At 44.2% G+C, this 18,452-nt stretch overlaps 1 protein-coding gene across 1 annotated transcript in view; it reads right to left on the reverse strand.

Annotated features, from left to right (window-relative positions):
* The window catches only part of WWC1 (WW and C2 domain containing 1), a 72,811-nt gene that overhangs the window by 21,872 nt on the left and 32,487 nt on the right, over nucleotides 1–18,452 (reverse strand). Inside the window, exons 2-9 of the mRNA XM_080626900.1 lie at nucleotides 17,024–17,133; nucleotides 11,108–11,311; nucleotides 9,392–9,468; nucleotides 8,407–8,486; nucleotides 7,346–7,475; nucleotides 6,646–6,792; nucleotides 5,422–5,495; nucleotides 39–281 (exon numbers count right to left, since the gene is read on the reverse strand). Coding sequence (XP_080483026.1) covers nucleotides 39–281; nucleotides 5,422–5,495; nucleotides 6,646–6,792; nucleotides 7,346–7,475; nucleotides 8,407–8,486; nucleotides 9,392–9,468; nucleotides 11,108–11,311; nucleotides 17,024–17,133 — 1,065 coding nt within the window. The remainder of the gene's footprint in view (nucleotides 1–38; nucleotides 282–5,421; nucleotides 5,496–6,645; nucleotides 6,793–7,345; nucleotides 7,476–8,406; nucleotides 8,487–9,391; nucleotides 9,469–11,107; nucleotides 11,312–17,023; nucleotides 17,134–18,452) is intronic.

Raw genomic sequence — 18,452 nt, forward strand, 5'->3', positions numbered from 1 at the left:
CCAACAAGGCAAACACTGTCCTATGCTCTGTAGCCCACCTCTCAGTTAGAGCTTTGCTCTGTGTGTCTCTAGCAGCCTGGAGGTCTTCCTCCAGGCGCCTTCTCTCCGTTTCCAGCCGCTCCACCTCTCCTCGAGTCCATTTTCTGGGGCTGATAATCCGCATTTCTTTTAAGAGCTCCTCCTTCTCATTGATGAGTATGAGGCGGTCCCGCTCCGAGTCCAGCACGCCAGGCCAGGCCTCGCTGTCCAGCTTCGCCAACTGGATTTTCAGGTTTGCAATTCTGCAGCACAAAACCCAACCAGTTATTTATATATATGTGTGTATATATATATATATATATACACACACTTCTCATATACATATGAGAAGTGCCTGAGCTACTGCTCCAGACACACAAAGGTGCACCACAGCCAACCACATCTTCCATCGCCCCCAAAGAAGACTCTTAGCTCACGGACAACTAAAAATATCTGATCTTTGATCAGGCTTATGGAAAAGAATTGGATCCTCTCTGTGTATGCCTTGGACAGGCTGATAAAGATAAGTGGTTACTCAAAAGTTTAGAAACTATTTTTGTCTTTACAATGAGGAAGTTAATCATATGCATGCTGCTACTGGAAGAATCTAACTATTAGCTCAACGAGAAGCATTTTGGGCACATTAAAGAGCTATCCTACTTCTGGTGCAGTGTGCACCTGAGGACATGAAGAGTGATCCTACCTAAATCCAGAGCTACTTACCTGTGTGAAATTAAAGTCCATTTGCATTAGAGGTATCATTCCAGATTTCAGTTTCAAGGCTGTATCACTAATCCCTCAGTACCATACTGCATTATCTCAGGCAGGAATATGATTACTAAAAGCAACTGCAATACAGATCAAGAATTCAGCAAAAGCTTTGACTGACAGCAGAGCACAGCTTTTGGCAGGTAAGGAGGCTGCTCACTCCAATTATCCTAATGTCCCAAGTATCTGAACTGCTCAGTTAGCTCCACAAATCGTCAGCTTTGAAATGCAACATACAGAGGGAAGCAAAAACCCAGCAGCAGGTCAGGATACAAAACCAAAGGCAGTAACGTCAGTCTTCCCAAAGGAAACTGTCTCCTTTGGACTCACAGACCTACAACTCTTCATGACCTGACAGGGCGGTCGTGGTAGTTTGGTGAGAAAAAGCCACTACAGACAAAGTTGAATAAGAGCTACCAAGGACTTGCATTTCTGGAACTTGCACAAACCAAAATGATTGAGTGCGAAGCAGGGAATGGGGAAGGCAGAACAGGCTGGGTAGAGAAATTACAAAAGCTGAGAAGGCAAACAAGGAGGAGAAGTATCCTGCAGTATAAGACATGATGTCTGCAAAAATAATTCACCTGGCTGACTAAAGACAAGAGTGTCAAGGTACGCATGCCCCTTCCCACCATTAATTCAGGGTAATCTCTCACTCAGGTTTAGTAAATACATAAGAAATGGAAGTGAAATACTGTGTGTGTACAATGGAATTCCAATATTCATCTCCCTTTGATACAGGGTTTGGGATCTGATGACAGAATTACTGGACTTAAATTGGGCACAACATATAGCTGCAGCTGCTAATCTGAATTCACCCCTTCCTAGAACCTAGTTTATGCTACAGAAGCACACAGGATGGTGCATGCTTCCTGCACCAACCAGCACACACGCAGACACAGAGCAAATTCAATGCCAACTAGCCAAATCCAAGTGCAGAGTAAGTAATAAGATGCAGATCTAGGCAGCAGCAGCTACACGACTGCTGAATGGCCTTGAAGAATAAAGCTTTGTTTTCCAAGCTCCGGAGGCCAAGAGGAACTTCAGCTCTGAGAGGGCCTGTGAAGGATTAGGCTCACACGGAGTGACCTGCCTGCTCCAGCACAGCAGACAGACTAGAGATCACCTTTCTGAAGAGAAGCCTCACTTTTTGTAAACCCATTTCCCACAGCAAGTTGCTAACTCTAATTAAAGTCCCATACCTGATATTCAGCTCAAATATTTTTAGGTCTTCTGAGGAGCTGTTTTGTTTTTGAGTGCCTGATAATGCAATACTGTGCTCCAACAAAGAACTAACAGTGGCATTAAGTCATAATCCAAGAATTCCTCTGTGCATTTTGAAGGGATATGTGTTTAAGAGGATTGGTTGGCATTAATCTGATCACTTTTGGCATATATTTGCATGGATATGGCTTTTCCACTGGAATTTGTTCTCTATGCATTTCCGAGTCTAACAGCTTTGTTAAACTAACCTCAAGTTTTACGTTCGTAAATGATCATTCTTTTTCCCCTTCTCAGTTACAAGAAGGTTTATTCTTCTATTTTTCTCCAGTAAACCAGCATCATTACAGAAGTGCTCTGCAGACTGCCTGGCATTTGGCTGAGAACTGCAGCCCTTCAGCATCACCAACCAAGTCTGAACCCCATTCCTGCCCAGCTACCCTGCACCTGCACTGCAAAGAAACCAGCACCTCTGGGCTCAGCTCACCCCATCTTTCTGAATGGCCACTTGCAGGGCTGAACAAGATACAGAACAGGAAGTCCAAGTTTTGTTTACCTGTCTTCCTTTTACATAGAGCACGTAGCTAGATGGTTTATTCAGTGTCGTATCTTGTTTTTACTGGGGAAAGCTGGTAGTTACAACATAACATGTAACATTTTTAGTCTTCAGAGCCCCTTCAGAGCACATGCATCTCCACAGAAGTGTACACGGAGATGTGTATCCACAAGCAGTAATCAGCAATCCTATATTAGATCAGCCTTCAGAAAAACATAAAATCCAAATGGGAGGTGTGGTCTAAAACTGATCAGTCAAATACCCACCACTTGCAATGCTGATGAATGTGACATTAAAATAGTCCATTCTAGGAGACTATAAAGCCTAGTTTTAAACCCCTGAGTTACCACCAGTCACACAAAACCCAAGCTGAAAGTTTAGCTGTTGAAGGAACTAGAACAGTGCTCAGAATGCAAGTGCTACACCAGAGTTACTACTATATGTCTGAAATTGTACAACATAGTTTAGTTGCATCTCTGATTACATTTATGCTGCAGTAGCTATCTCCTTGTTGCAATGGAGCATTGACATCTTTTTTGACATGATACCTGTTAGCAGCTTCCAGTGCAATTAAGCTAAAGGTTTGCCACTGCTGTAGCCCTTTGTTCTGTGTTGCAGGTTTAACATTATGGGCTCTCGTCTCACTGAGCTGTGAAGGGAGAGGACTCAGTGGTGGGTAAGGGAACATGAAGAACTGTACTCTGGTAGCTCTGGTGTCACGAAGTTCAGCAAGATATTTGCCTGCATCTATCCTTCAGTCTGGTTCACAATGATGGTGCAAACAGTGTCTGCTACAGTCCACCTTTAAAATCATCAACCCCTTACAGATCTCCTAGTTCTAACCTAATTAACATGGGATCATCATAACACCACAGGAGCAGAAGGCTCCTCATGAGTCATTGTACCCATAGCATGTATCCCGCTTAAAACCAGTCCAGATATCTGTTTTTGCAGCTCCTATTAAAGATCATGCCAAAACCAGAGTTCTCCAACAGCTTTTCATTTTAGCATCAAATATTCATCCCATTCAGACCCATGTTTCCTCATGCTAAGGTTTTTTTTAAACTCTGAGAAAATCTATAGATAATCTCAGACAGACACAAGGTATCATAGAATCCCAGACTGGTTTGCTTTGGAAAGGACCTTAAGATCATCCAGTTCCAACCCCCCTGCCATGGGCAGGGACACCTCACACTAAACCATGTCACCCAAGGCTTTGTCCAACCTGGCCTTGAACACCGCCAGGGATGGAGCATTCACAACCTCCCTGGGCAACCCATTCCAGTGCCTCACCACCCTCACAGTAAAGCATTTCTTCCTTATATCCAGTCTAACCTTCCCCTGTTACCCCTTGTCCTGTCACTACAGTCCCTAGTGAAGAGTCCTGCCCCAGCATCCCTATAGCCCCCCTTCAGATACTGGAAGGCTGCTATGAGGTCTCCACACAGCCTTCTCTTCTCCACGCTGAACAGCCCCAACTTTTTCAGCCTGTCTTCATTGAACGTTCTTTAAGTGCAAAACTGTGTTCTGTGCCCTTCATAATTACTTCCAATGAACTACTTGCTGCCTTTGCAAAGTTCTCTCTCTTCCTAAAGAGCATATTAATTATCTTCTCAGGTTTGCCATTATTCACTCATCCCTCCTTGGAAAAGATACAGGCTAAAGTAAGAGTGCTCCACTGCAATGTGGAGATGGAAAATCAGTATGAATTAAATGGCAGTCTTCAGTAAAGCTTAGAAGTAAAGAGCAATTTTAACACGGAAAAATTAGCCACTGCATCTGGAGGATTCATAATTGTAATGCTGTTTTAAGAAGTCACAGAACAATTTGAATGTCAAGGCATTCATGTCAAGGTTGGCAGACCTTGGAATGCCAAAATAGAAGTTCTGATAAAATTGCTCCATCTAAGAAGTAACGAGTAAGTTCATGTCCCAAGCTGCTGGGCCCAGTCAGTCTTTGACAACTGCCACAGATACAGATCAGAGAAACACCGCCTATTGACCATGACAATATACTAAAATGAGAACACTGTGAGCAACCCCAGCCTTAAAGCTCTTATGCCTAAGCAGAGACCGAAGAAAAACCCTTCTTTTCACACATATCCCAGGTACTCATTATACCATGCAGGTGTAGTTTTTCACTCTGGAATTGCAAAGTCCCTTTAGAGGAGTTACAATTGAAGACACCATCACTACTGGTTACGTGGCTGGACAAGGACCAGGCCAATCAAAGTCTAAATCATAATGCCTGGTAGGTTTTCTGTTTAACTGAATAGTCGTGTTAGCCATTAGCTATTAAAAAAGTAAATCCCAGAAAACATTTGCTTAAATTGGCTTGTTAAGTAGAGATGACATTTTAAATGTTCTCCATTCATTTCAGATAAGAGGGCAAGGGTAAAAACTTACCTTCTTGCAGATAAGCTCTGCAATTGTAGCCACTGATCATAGTCTGATATGTTAGGTGTTAACACAATATACATTTCTCCTTATCAGACTTAAAGCCATGCAAACATTCATTTCATTTTGAATAAGGCAGGGAGATGCCTTGCAGTACAGTCTCCTTATTAGGAATGGGGAAACATTAGCAACTGGTAGCAAAACCACTTATGTCCCCACAGGTGTGGGCAGACTGAATTCTTCATGTATTAGTCATTCCTTAGTAATTTCTAGGACAGTCATCTATTTCTTGAATGATAATATTGGCCTAGAAAGCCTATTGCCTCACTGGCTCCAAAACTATACACACTATGTGTGTTTAGCAGTAACAGTGGGTTTCAAGCTGAGTGGCACCCTTTCTAGTGAAGCATCTTCAGAATAAGCTGTAGGACAGCCAAAAATTACAACAGACCAAAGAATTACCTTCTCTTTGCTTCTTCGTACTGAAGGCGTAATCTCACTTTCTCAGCCAACTGATTATTGCTGCTGGTAGTAAACTGAGACACAAAATACAAGATCAGCAACATAACCACTCCTCTTTGGATACTCCCTTTGTTCATGTTACAAGTTACACTTGCTCTTGTCACACTCATTTACTAGTTAAACCAAGCACAGAATAGGAAAATATTGCCTTTGATTAAAATTTTCATGATTCCTTCAACTAATTAAAACCCCACAAGATTCAGAGGCCCTTTTTAGACTTGTTTATCAGAAAGCCAAAATCTACCACATAGAATCACAGGTTGGTTTGGGAGTGACCTTAAAAAGCACATCCAATTCCAACCCTCAGCCACAGGCAGGGACATCTTCCACTGGAGGAGGTTGCTCTAAGCCCCGTCCAACCTGGCCTTGGACACATCTGGGGCTTCTATTCTCATGCACGCACAGAGCTTTGTAATTTTTCTTCTTAAATGCTACTTGCAACCTTTAAGTGCTGCATTGTATTTTGTTTTGGACAGCATCTTGCTTTGGTTGTAAAGTCTTACAGACATGGGACATCCGTCCCATCATACCCATATCCGCACACCTGTAGTGACATGTGTGGCCCTCAGTGAAAGTGGCTGCAAACATCTAAGTGAAGGTTCACAAGAGTGGCCTCAGTGATGAGCTGTGAGACGTACCATGTACCCACAGTGCCGACTGAGTCCTTGCTGAGGCTGCCACCAACCTGACACTTACAATATTGTTGCACAAGTGGGACTGAAGGTTTATGAATATTAAACATGCTTGATGGCATTCAAATATCTGCACATATGCCATCATTCCCACTTGTAACACACTAAAAGCCAAACACTCTTAAGGGAAGAGTCCGTATTAGAGCTTAGCCCATATATAGCTGCTGAATGTTTCTAGTGTGGTAGTGTATAACTGCTATAAAGGGTGAAGGGAATATTTGTATCACAAGAACTTACACCTACATGCAAAATAAAACTTACTTCCCTTTTATTCCCACCTGTGTTATTCTAACAGAGACAGTGTGGGCAAACAGTAGGTTCCCTTTGGAGATATATTAACATTCCACACAAAAATGAAGGTCACACTGAAGTTCAAACTAGAAGAATTTCACAGACACTTGTACAAAGGCAGTACTACATGTGGTTCAGAGGAATACCTCCACATGCACTTGGCTTCCCATGAATTACTCACACTTCCCGAAACGTCCGTCTGGGAGCTGACATCCAGGTACTGGCGGGGTGACAAAGGGCCGGAGCTTTCCATGGACATGCTGCTGCCCCACAGGTCTGGTTGGGATCCTCTGTCATTCACAAAGCCGTCTTTTAGCCTGGCTAAGCTCTAAAACCATAGAAAGTCATGAGGTGAGCTCACTTCTGCTTGAAGTACCTCGGCAGCCCCATAGCTTTAGCCTAACCTACACGATTAAGGTCTGACCACACTTACTGTGTGCACTCAGACTCCGCAAGTGTGAGGTCAGCTGGACTCCATCTCCCACAGCAGCAAGTAGCCCACAGGCAGCAGCACACCACCCCGCTGGGCAGGCAGGCTGGCTCTGCTGGAGATGGCAGACCAAGTGGGCCACAGCGTTTTCAAGGCTTCTCCAGGTCTGCACTTCGACAGCAGTACAGTTACTCTAGTTTATTCCAGACCCCGATACAAACACTCATCTCTAAGCAAGTGCTTACTACTGTTAGTTGCTATATTTTATACTTATTCTTTCCAGGACCTGGAGAACAAAAACACTGCAGTCCAACCACAACACAGAACTGATTTATGTTAATAAAAACCTCCATTACATATTGAAAACACAGAACACTTCAATTACTTCTCAGAAACTCAAGCTGATGGCAATGGTGACACAAAATACTATAAAGTCATCCTGTTTCAATACCTGAATGAGGTCTTGTTTTTCCTTCTCCCCTGATGTGATGGCCTTCTTGAGAGCTTTCATTTCACTTAAAATGGCTTGTGCCTCATCAAGTTTGTAGCCACCTTGAGTATCAGACATTTTCATGTCAATCCTGCATGGAAATGTTGAAAAAATATACAGTAAGCTGATATTTTCTAAAGTCCAGTTAATGTGATTATCTCAGATACATGCATCTTGACATTTGCTTTTAAGGAAAACACACTCCTAAGCATAACAAAGACAACAGAAAGAATGAGGAATCGCATCATCGCCACATAAGTTATTCCACTGCAAGTACATTAAGCTTCAGAACTGATTTTAGCCATATCATCTCTGCCTTCTTAGGGAGGACAAAGATGTACACAAAACCCCCCAAACAGTATGTTTTGGCAGGTTGCTGCTGGTTTCCTTGTTTCTAACCTACAGAGGTTCAATTCAGCCATTGATGAGAATTACCTTGTTTTCAGTCAGGATTTCAAACCCAGACACAGGCCTCCCATGCACAGCTGTATTTGCTTTCATAGCCTAAGCACAACCTGCCTCATCTTTCCCTTTTCTCAAGGCAGTCCTGCCCCAGCTGACATGTATAATAAATAAGGTATTAACCAGTGATATAATTTAAAACACACCAGATGTCTCATCATAAAACCATAAGTAAATACCTGAAACTTTTCCTCCTCTTCCATTCCACCCCAAATTCTTCCTCAGTGCCTTAACCCAATGGCTCTTATAACGAAGATAATGGGCTGTACTGTGTCATCTGTATTGAGCAATGCTGAGTAAAATGGAATACCATTTAACTGATGAGATCCTGGTTCAAATTCTTTTTGCCATGAAGTCAGCTCTGATGCAGTCAATCACATAAAAGCATTTATTTGATGCCCCAGGGCTGTGTACTGCTTTCAGTTACATATGCCTAAAGATATCAGCAGCAACATGTTTCAGCTGACTTTATTTAGACAGCTATTTATAAATGTAGAGGGGGATGCATTACAAGCCAGAGATGTTCTATGCTGAAAATAAGATCTTGAGAACAAACTTACTTCTTCAGTGTTTGAAATCCATGCTCTTTGTACTGGAGTTCTTGCTTCATGTGAGCTACTTCTCTCTTGAGTTTATTAACCTGCAGCAATGTGTGACAGCTTTAGAATGATATTTTATATGAGCATTTAGGTGCAGCACTATGCATTCAATTCAAACCTTATTCACTATAGACAACACTCTAAACAAAGTTAATGGAAAGCCAGTTCATCTCAACAGCAGCTAACAGCCCTGACTGCATCCTCATCAGGACATTATACTGGCTAGGGCATTATCCAGCACCAAGATATCACATCACTTAATAAGGGGCTCAAGGGGATTTTCAACCTTATAAGCAGAACAGTTGAGAAAAATTTAAGACAGAGGAATGAAACACACATTGATTTTACACGGAAACATTAAAACCCATCTCAGGCATTAAAAACCATTCAGCGTCAGGATGGGAGTTACCCTGCAGCGACAGAAGCCATCCTCCAAGATACATAACTAAAAGGCCCCCTGCATGAGTAACACAGCGGGATGATAATACATATTGTAAACTCACTGACCCTATAGCTTGCTGGTTTATATTCCTGCACAGAGGCCACACTGACCTACTTTACTTTGGTCCTTTCTTTTTCCCAAAGTGAGCTCTGCATGGGAGCACACACTGCCACTGCTAACAGCCCGCACTGAGAAAGGACACACCAGCTGCCAGGCTCTGGAGAGAGCTCCCAGACTGCAGCACCAAGGAGCCAGCACAGCTCAGCACCCCACAGCGTGTCCTACACAGTGTGCACTACAGCTTCTAAGGGAGTCCAACAGGAAAAAAGTGCTTCCGACTCCTAAAATGGCTATGTTTCAGGATTATGATAGATTATCTCCTAGATTTAGAACTGCTGTATTAGCTCTTTCAACAGCTTTGGCATCTCCTTTTAGTATTTGCCAGGAGGTCTGGAAATAGCTGAAGCTACTTGTGAAAATCTGAGGTCCATTCATACCACTTACCCTGGATTTTGTAGTAGCAATCTCCGCTTTGAGGATCTCTGGGTCATACTTGGAACTTGACGATGAGCTGGAGATCACTAGAACAAATACAACACCCAGTTTAGCAGCTCTACCTTCCACACATCAAGACCTCCCCTCACTGCTGCACACCCAGATCTCCACACATTGCTGGTGCAGGCCTTAAGGCATTTTCCAGGTCTCTTGGAAAGGCAGGGAAAGGCAATAGTGCAGTGAAGTGCTCCACAAAAAGTGTATACTAAGGAGGCCAGAGCATGTCCTACACCTCCAAGGACTGGATTTGTTCCAGGTTAAGACACTTAACTCAGACTCTCAAACTTGTTCACACCATTCAGTAGTGTGGCTTCCTGCATTTCCACAGGCACTGAACAGAACTGAAGAGACAGACATAAAGATTTACTCTATTTTTACTTGTAGACTTTCTCACTGAGTAAACAACCCACTGAATGTTTAGAAACAAAGGAAAACACAGAAAGAGAAGAAACTGAAAAATGCAATGCAAGCCTTTCACAACCTTGAGGACACAGCAATCATACAGTGTGTCACACTGGATTAAATCTATGTCCCACTAAAAGCAGAATTCTCTTCTCAGCACCAGTTAAAACCCTTCTGCTTCAGAAGTTACAGGAGCTCTCTGCTGTGCAGTGTACTTAGAGGCAGCTGTAGGCAAGAGAAGTATTTTGATCCTTGCAACCATCAGTTCATGCCCTGTAAACAGGGAAAAGCATTTCTAGTTCTTTCTGGTTGTATTTTTAAGATAGATCATATCACACCAATGTAATTCATGTTCACAGTGTTCTGAATGGGCTGGTCTGGAACACCAGCACTTGGGTAGAGTGCTCACAGGAAACGACCAAAACTGTACTTCAGAGGTGATGGATGGGATCCTGCTCAAATAAGACTCCTTCAGCTGACAAAAAACTACTTAAGCACTTTCTAACTGGAGGCACAGGATTAGCCAGCAGAACTCGTGGAGCCGGGGGAGATCAGCCCACTGATGTGGCTGGCAAGAACATAAGAATTCTTCAACACTAAGGATTATAAAAACAATTCTTGCAGGCAATAAATTCTCCTGTGGGCATTTTGCAGCTCCTAACTAGGAACAAAAAGGAGGAAATCTGTCCTACTATAAACCTTTCTGCACCAACTCTTGAAACACCAGGTATTGTTTTTCCTGTGTGACAGAGAATAGGGAGCACAAAACAATGTTCTTCATACACAGAGAGGTAATCCACCCATGTTATTTTCTACATGGCCTAACATATAGACCCTTAGGTCCCCGAGACAGTCACTCAGCTACCTGGAATGTTAAAATCCAAAAGGGCCTGGGAACAATACCTGAGGATGAGCCTTCTTGCTTTGTTTCTGTGCTCCAGACAAGGGATCATGGAATACAATGGAACCTCATTTTTCTGCACTGAACCAGTCCCACATTCTTTCACATTTGGGGAAGCCCATGCTGAAAACCTGCACACTGCCTGCAGTGACTGAGCCAACTGCACTAGTGCTCTGTAGCAGTTCTCTTTTACCACACAGGTGCCAGGCAGCTATTGTTTTTCAGACAACCTGAGCAAACGTGGAGAGTGACACAGCCTAACCCATCCCAGTGCTCCGTCAGAGGACCAGCTTCAAGCATTTGCCTGTCCTAGTGGGTTCACAAGTGAGAAAGTCACTGGATAAGACGTCAAAGCTACTCACAGCTGGTCTGAGAGCCAAGTTTGTGCTCCCAAACATCATGCAGCTGCCGATATTCCTGCTGGGCCAATTCCAGCCTCTGCTGTTTCACTTGGTAGATCTCCTTCTGTGCAGCAATTGCCTCCTGGGCCAGGACAAGGTAGTCCTTCAGCATATGCTCCTGCTCCCGCCGCCACTGCACGCGAGGGTCTTCTATCTGTGTAGTTTCTTAGAGAGAAAACAGAAAGAGGCAAGATCAGTGGAACGCTGCCTGGAGATACTCCACCAGCTATGGCAACACTTTAAATAGCCCCAATCCCCATCCCATAGCAAAACCAGTGGAATAAAGACATTTTCCCTTTTCTCCTAGGAGGTGACCATTGCTCCACAATAAACACCACCGACTGAGTCACTGTACAGAACAGTTCCTGATGAAATCACCACAACTCTCCAGCTCGGCTGCTGAAGCCACCCTGGTTCTGCCTCTTACACCACCCACACAGGCACATGCATACTCAGTTCTGAGATACTGACAGTGACTGTTAGACTCATTTTTATTGCAACTGCATTAGAACATGGCTAATAAAATACCTCTGCTATTCACTGATAAAAACACTTCAGAAAATACCACTGCCACATGGCTGCCTTATGCTGCACCTGACAGCATGAAAGCAGTTTCAATTGTGCCTGGCCTCTTTGGCTTCCAAGTGACTGGTATTACAAAGGGGAAAGAAATCCTTCTTGCTCAGATTCTGTAAGCAAGCAAAAATTATTTAAAACCTCATTAAATCAAAGAATGTATTCATGAAAGCCTCTCAAATGCCATTTCATACACAGCAGCTCAGGAGGGGAAGAAACATTTCCCTCCCTGAAAGCAGGTACAGCATGAAATCACCGTAAAATGCAAGAGGTAGAGTTGAAGAAGAGTAGGTTTTGGTGATCCAGGCAACGCAGTCATGAACGGACACACCACTTCATCTCTATGAGCCCAACACAACCAGTACACTGCTTTTCAGGGTCCTAATCATGAAAGAGGCATTAGGTCCCAGCCATGTAGCCAGTCCTGATCCTAGTGAGACAAATACAGTGTCAGTATTTGACTTGGGTTTGTGAGGAAGTGTTCAAAATATTTTCATTTCTCTTTCAAGGCTGTGTTCTTGCTTGGAAGAGGTTCCAATAGGCAGTGGACTAAGTGCTTTGCAGTGGCCAAACTCCCATGTTGAAGAAGGATGCCTGGTTACCACATACTGAATCATTAATAAAGAGGAGCTGCTTGAAACAATCCCCAGGAATCTAATCTGCATCTCTTCAGAGCCTCTTGAAATATTTAGTGAAAGCTGCCACAGTGGAAGCAGCTCTTAAGCAAGTCAGGCATAAGACTACCACCACAACACACAGGAGGTAGGGAAGAGAAGAGTTTGACAATAACCCTAGCAGCAGAACTAGAAATAAAGGATTTTACCTGAGGGATGGACCCTCAACCACTTTCACAAGCTGCTCATGATCACGCTGATGAGAAAATTCGTAGGATACTGCAACAGTAACTTGTCTTAACAGTACCTCAAGATCCAGAAGAGCACATGGCATTTCAATTTACATAGGAAATCTTAGAGAAGCTGCAAAACCTTTTAAAGACACCAACAGTATAATTTGCAGAAGCATTTCAACAGGAAGTCCTGTACAGGTCCTGCAGAAGCAGCATTTCAGCTGATGCAGTACTAAAGCTAAGCCTAGAACTGAAAAGCTGCCCCAAAATAACCTGAGTAAAAAGCAGCTACATGTGTCAACTGCAGGTGCTGGTGTCTGCCCAGACAGCACCACGGTCTCTCTTAGATGGAGCAAAAAGTCAGGAAGACACAGCAGCATATCAACTGTAACAGCTTGAAAGCCCAGGCTCCTGTCTCTGTTCTTGCCCCCAAATCCCATTCCCAGATAACCATTACCCAGTAAGTAGATCCCTTTACTCCACAGTGGAGCCAAAAGGAGAAAGTCAGCTGCAAGCTTCCCAGAGAGCTGCCCCCATATTCCCAGGCACCAGCTTCCCCGGGCCAGACTGCAGGAACTGGGGCAGTACCCAGGACTCTTGAAGTCTAATTCAAGACAGTGGGTCATAAGCCTACCTGTACCTATGGCTTCTTCAAGCATAGACAGCTCCAGTTTCCCCTTCAGCTACTACCCATTCTTCCTATAATCACGAGAAGGATGGTGGAAGCTGCTGCAGGGAAATCCCTCCATTGTAACAATAAGGAGGAAGACTACAATCCACAATCCTGAGCAGCTCCATTTGGTGGTGAAGCACTGATGCTTTCCCCTAGCACACACACCACCTCAGGGACCGAACACTTGCCAGGTCATGGAGAGCATGCACTTATAGAATCACAGAATCAACCAGGTTGGAAAAGACCTTTCAGATCACCAAGCCCAACCTTTACCCCAGCACTGCCAAGGCCACCACTAACCATGGCACTAATGCACTGAAACTGCTTTGTTCCCGATTTTTCTAAGCATTCACCTCACCCTCTTCAGTAAGCACAGCACTAACTGTACCCCTAGATTGCAGCTTTGAGTTTCAAATGTGTGAAAACAACCTATGAAACTGTTGGCCAAGGGCTCTCCATATGCGCCAGCTCCTGCGAAACACAAAGGACATTCAGCAGTCAGCTGAAGAGAATACAAAAATGCAGCTCCTACATCAGTTGCTGTCTTGTGAATTTTTCGTTTAACAGTAAGCTTGTCATAAAGAAACCTGGTTGCTCCATGGCTGACGAATGCAGTCTTACCTTGCCTGCATCAGCATCATTCTCTGTGCAAATCGAATTCCAAAGCAGCTTTCCCAGACAGACATACTCAGGGCTATGCATTAATACTGCATTAGAAGTATTCTAGGTACTCTCTTCAATTTAATTGTATTTATTTTGCCTCAGAGAGGAGCAGAAGTGTTCTTCAGCTCATTTTTTCTAATGGCTCCTGGCTTTAGATTTAATTTGGGTCTGTCCTTGGGCTTGTTTCTGATAATTACTCTCAAATACTTCAAGCGTGCAGCAAGAACCAACCTGCCTCCATACCCTTCATACCCTCTGATGATGGCTCCTTCTTGCAAAGGGCATCTGCAAGAGACCTTGGAGAGGAAGCAGGTTTGGGACACTCTCCAGAGGACACTTCAACATAAACCACAAGGATGAGCCTCTTGATTAACTGAAAGTAAGGGGCTGTGGTTTGCTTTATTGTGAGTCCTTGGATTAGAGCTGGCAGAAGAAAGAGTGTCATGATTTTGTTTCTCTCTTTTAACATCTGATTGAAATTCCAGGTCAAGCCTTGCAGCCTCTGGCATCCGTAGAAGTGAAACATTTTAAGAGCAACTGCTATGAAACAGGTACCAGCATGGTTTGGAACCTCCCCTGCACACCCCTGAAACTTGTGATGCTTTTGAGTGCTGTGGGCTCAGACCTGCCACCAGAGCTCTGCACAATCACCCTGCAGCCAACCCAAGTGGACAACTAAGATCCTGTCTGCTTTGTCCCACCTGCATGCTGCAGTTTCTGCTAACACTCAGGAGGCTGACAAGCATTCATGTCCCACAACAGGCTTCCTGTATCTGAACCTGTCCCCCAGGAGCACAGCTAGCCATCCTCACTTAGGCAAATGCCGCTGGAGTACATTGTGCCTCAGTTTTAGCTAGGATAGGCCACAGTGACAACAAGCACTTGGCATTCTCCAGTATGGATAGGAGAGGAAGACAAATGAGAAGATAAAAGCACATCTTGAAGAGAAAGTTCAGAGGAGACAACAGACTCTTGGAAACACCCCTCATTTTATTTGAGCCAAGTTCTTCCTGTGCTCAGAGGTGACCCTGATGTTTGCTTCAGAGGGTGGTTGAAGATTATTTCTTTGTGGTACAACGTCAGCTCCCAGAGCTCCTGCAGAGGCTTACATCTACAGCAACAGCCCATGTCACTGCTTGATAAACCTGAGAAGGGAACTCATCCGAGGGAAAAACCACCAAGCCTCAGAGAAGTTTCACTGAGAAGGGACAGGGAACAAACAACTTCCCCAAAGCACTGTACAGGTAAAACTGAACTGGCAGGAACCTCTTAATCCACCACTGCTGCTTAACACAGCAAAGCCCTTCAGAGTCACTGAAGGGTGGCATGGCCCTGTGTGGGGGCTGCGCTTACCCTGAGCACCCTGGTCAGTACCTCCTACATCCCACACCTGATACAGCAAACCTCCAACCAGCAGAGACAGGAAGAGAAGTCCAACCGTATTTCTGACTCCTCTGGAGAGCCTGACCAGGCTCTTCTCAATTTCCACCTGCACTCATCTATAAAAACATTAAATCATTGAGAAAGAGGAAAAAAGAACTGTTAACACGACTCCTAAACTCAGTCTTACTCCTTTGGTAAGTGTGGTCAGCACAGGGATAACCCAGACCCAAGAGAGACTGAAAAGGCAGGAAGATTCAGTCTGTCTTTAAAAAGCAACCTCATATTTAACTCTCCACAGTGCTCTCTTGTAGTAGTGAAATGGACTCACGCTTTTACAGACCTAGAGGAGACCCCAGTTTGCATCTTACAATTTAGCACCTTCTCAAGCAGAGTCTGTCCAGTCCTCCCCTCTGCAGACCTCCTCCATGGGATCCTGTAGGCTTGTCCACCCCTTCTTCCACACTACCCACTCCCAGTAAGAGGTAACACCAACTTCCCCTGCCTCACAAAAAAAAAAATTAGGATAAAGCCACTCAAAGCTATGTAAATACTGTGACATTGCGGTGAAAAATTCTGAGTAAAAGTGTTTGTGTCACCTTCACATCTGGAGCCATCTGATCTTTACCCTGCAGGGAGCAGCTGGTGCTGAGAACAGGCTGCTTTCATTCTGCATTTGTAACACCCAAGGGAAGTTGCTAAACCCTAGAAGGTGCAGTATTACAGGTAAAAATGGTTTTTTTTTGTGGGAAAGGGAAGGTGTGAAGATAGCCAAGGAAAAGCAGACTGCCACGTTTGTATTTAAACAAAGATCTCTACCTCCTGAAAGCAATTGCTGGAGTTCTCAGCTGAAGCTCAAGAAGCAGATTAAACACAACCCCAACCAGAAAAACAATCTGGAGGCACTTTTGTCTTTTAAAGAGTTTTTCTCTTTGCTCAAGTTACAAGGCACCCCCAATGGGCCTGGGCCTGGTTCTGCTGTGAACTTCTGGCTGCAATTGGAGCTATTCTGTAAAGAGAACCAAAGTCACTGACTCGTTTTGTTGTCTGTTACTTTTTACAGAGGATTTGTTCTAGCACAACCCAGTAAGGAACTCCTAACCATGTCTGGAATGACAGATCCAATTTTGCATTTTCTTGTAACTCAAATGAGGTTATAAAGCTTCACACTTCTGGTCTATCAAGCAATCTGACAGAGCAAGAACATGCTTAGTTTGAGGACACAGAATAAAAATGCCACAAGCCTGAACATAACTCTTGCAGCCTGCACACCTCTCAAGTATCCCAGGCCTTCTGAGCTTCTTCTCCAGTAAAGGCAGTGTGAACTGCAGCACAGGGAGGTCATGCTGGCATTCAGTGTATCCCTGCCAGCGGAGGCAACACCAAGACCTTTGCACTGTTTCCAATGGCCTGGCCACAAGGACAAATTCCAGGCTACGAACAAACTCCAGCTCATTGCTCCTGAGTTGGACTCCCCAGCAGAGCCAAATCTTAGAGGTGTGTCCAGGGTATTAACTTGAATGTGGCTCCTGATTTGAAGACTGCAAACCAAAAGGTCTCAAATTCCTGTGAGAGGGAAGTAACTTGTATGATGGGGAAAGACAGGATTTGATTTCACGAGTGCAGGTCTCACGTACCCTAAAACGTGCTGTTAGCAATTCTGTGGCTTTGTGTTCAGTACATTTTAACACAGGCACACAACAATCACTCTGTAAAAACACAGGAACACGTCACTTACTGGTGTTGTGGTCTATGTAATAAACTCCAACCTGAGGGTCATAAGCTTCTTCCCATCCTAATGGCAACTCATCACTAATGCAGTCTGCAAAGGTGAGTGGTTTAGTGTACCTGAAATGCAAAGTAATAGTGAGGATGAATAAAAGAACACTCCCACATGTCTATTCCAAACAACTGTCCAGAAAACAAGTACCTCAAGAGCTTCAGTATAGAAAACAGAGTTGAAAACTATTTGAAAGCTTTTGTTCTTCTCAAATACCCCACAAACTCTTCCTTTTCTTCCAGATGAATTCATCCTGACTGAGCTCCCAAGCTCTGCCCAGCTCAACCGGGGCTCGCTCCACAAAGGAACATAACTTTGCCAGAAACAACCCCAGTCTCTCAAGTGAAAGAACCGGCCTGTTTGCAGGCAAGTCCTGTACCAAAAATATGCAGACAAGAAGGAGCAAGATGAGAAATGCAATTTGCATAGCATGAATAATTAAGACTGCACAATCAATGGCAACTGCTGAGGACTGTGGGACCACTTGTCATGCAACTCCACTCATTTGCATTGCAATATGTTCTGTTTCATTAATGACAAACCAGATTAGTTTCCCACTATCCCAAAATGTGTAACCTGCTCCGTTCAAATGAGGAAGTATTTCCACAATACTGCTCTGATGAGCTTTGCTTTTGGAGACCACATACAGCAGCAGTTCTGAAGGCTTGTGTGGCTAAAAGCACAGCTTACAGTACCCACTTTGAGTGACCCCATGGACTGGAGTCACTGAAACCAGCCCCTTTCCTGCCCTTGAGTCTGAGCTACTACGGTTCACACTGCACCAACAAAACTAAGCAAACCTATCACTGCAGGAGGCACGAGCTTGCAGGTATCTCACACCCAGCTGCCAAGAGCACAGGGTGCCACAGGCTCAGAGGTCCATGGCACAACCTCATGCACTGCAGGTGGCACATCTGGAAGGAGCGACAGAGCTTTGTGTTGGGCCTGTGAGTGACCTGGCAGAGGATCCTTGGGGGAGAAAGCACAGGACACACTGCAGAACACCAAAACCCTTCTTCTCCAGCAGTTACACTGCACATAGTAAGAACAAGCAGGTCAAGCGGCAGCCGTGGAGCTGTACCAGACCATGCCATGTGCATGCAGCGTGCCACAGTAAAGTAAGGTGGTTACAGAATAAGTTCCCAACCCACTGCAAGAGACTGAAGAGGCCTGCAGAAAGTCTTTCATATTCCAAAATAATTCAGCAGGGCAGTTAGAGAACGTTTTAATGAGTTCTGAGCACATCTGAGTACGCTTCATCTGGCTGCACTGAGCAACCAGCTGGTAGCCCCATAGTAACATCTTACACTCAGTGTAAAAGAGACTTTTAGGGAACAGCCTCCATCTACAAGATGTTCAATGCAAAATCAACATTTAATGAGTAACA

Source organism: Psittacula echo (assembly GCF_963264785.1).
Source record: "Psittacula echo genome assembly, chromosome: 11".
NCBI classification, from domain to species: domain Eukaryota; kingdom Metazoa; phylum Chordata; class Aves; order Psittaciformes; family Psittacidae; genus Psittacula; species Psittacula echo.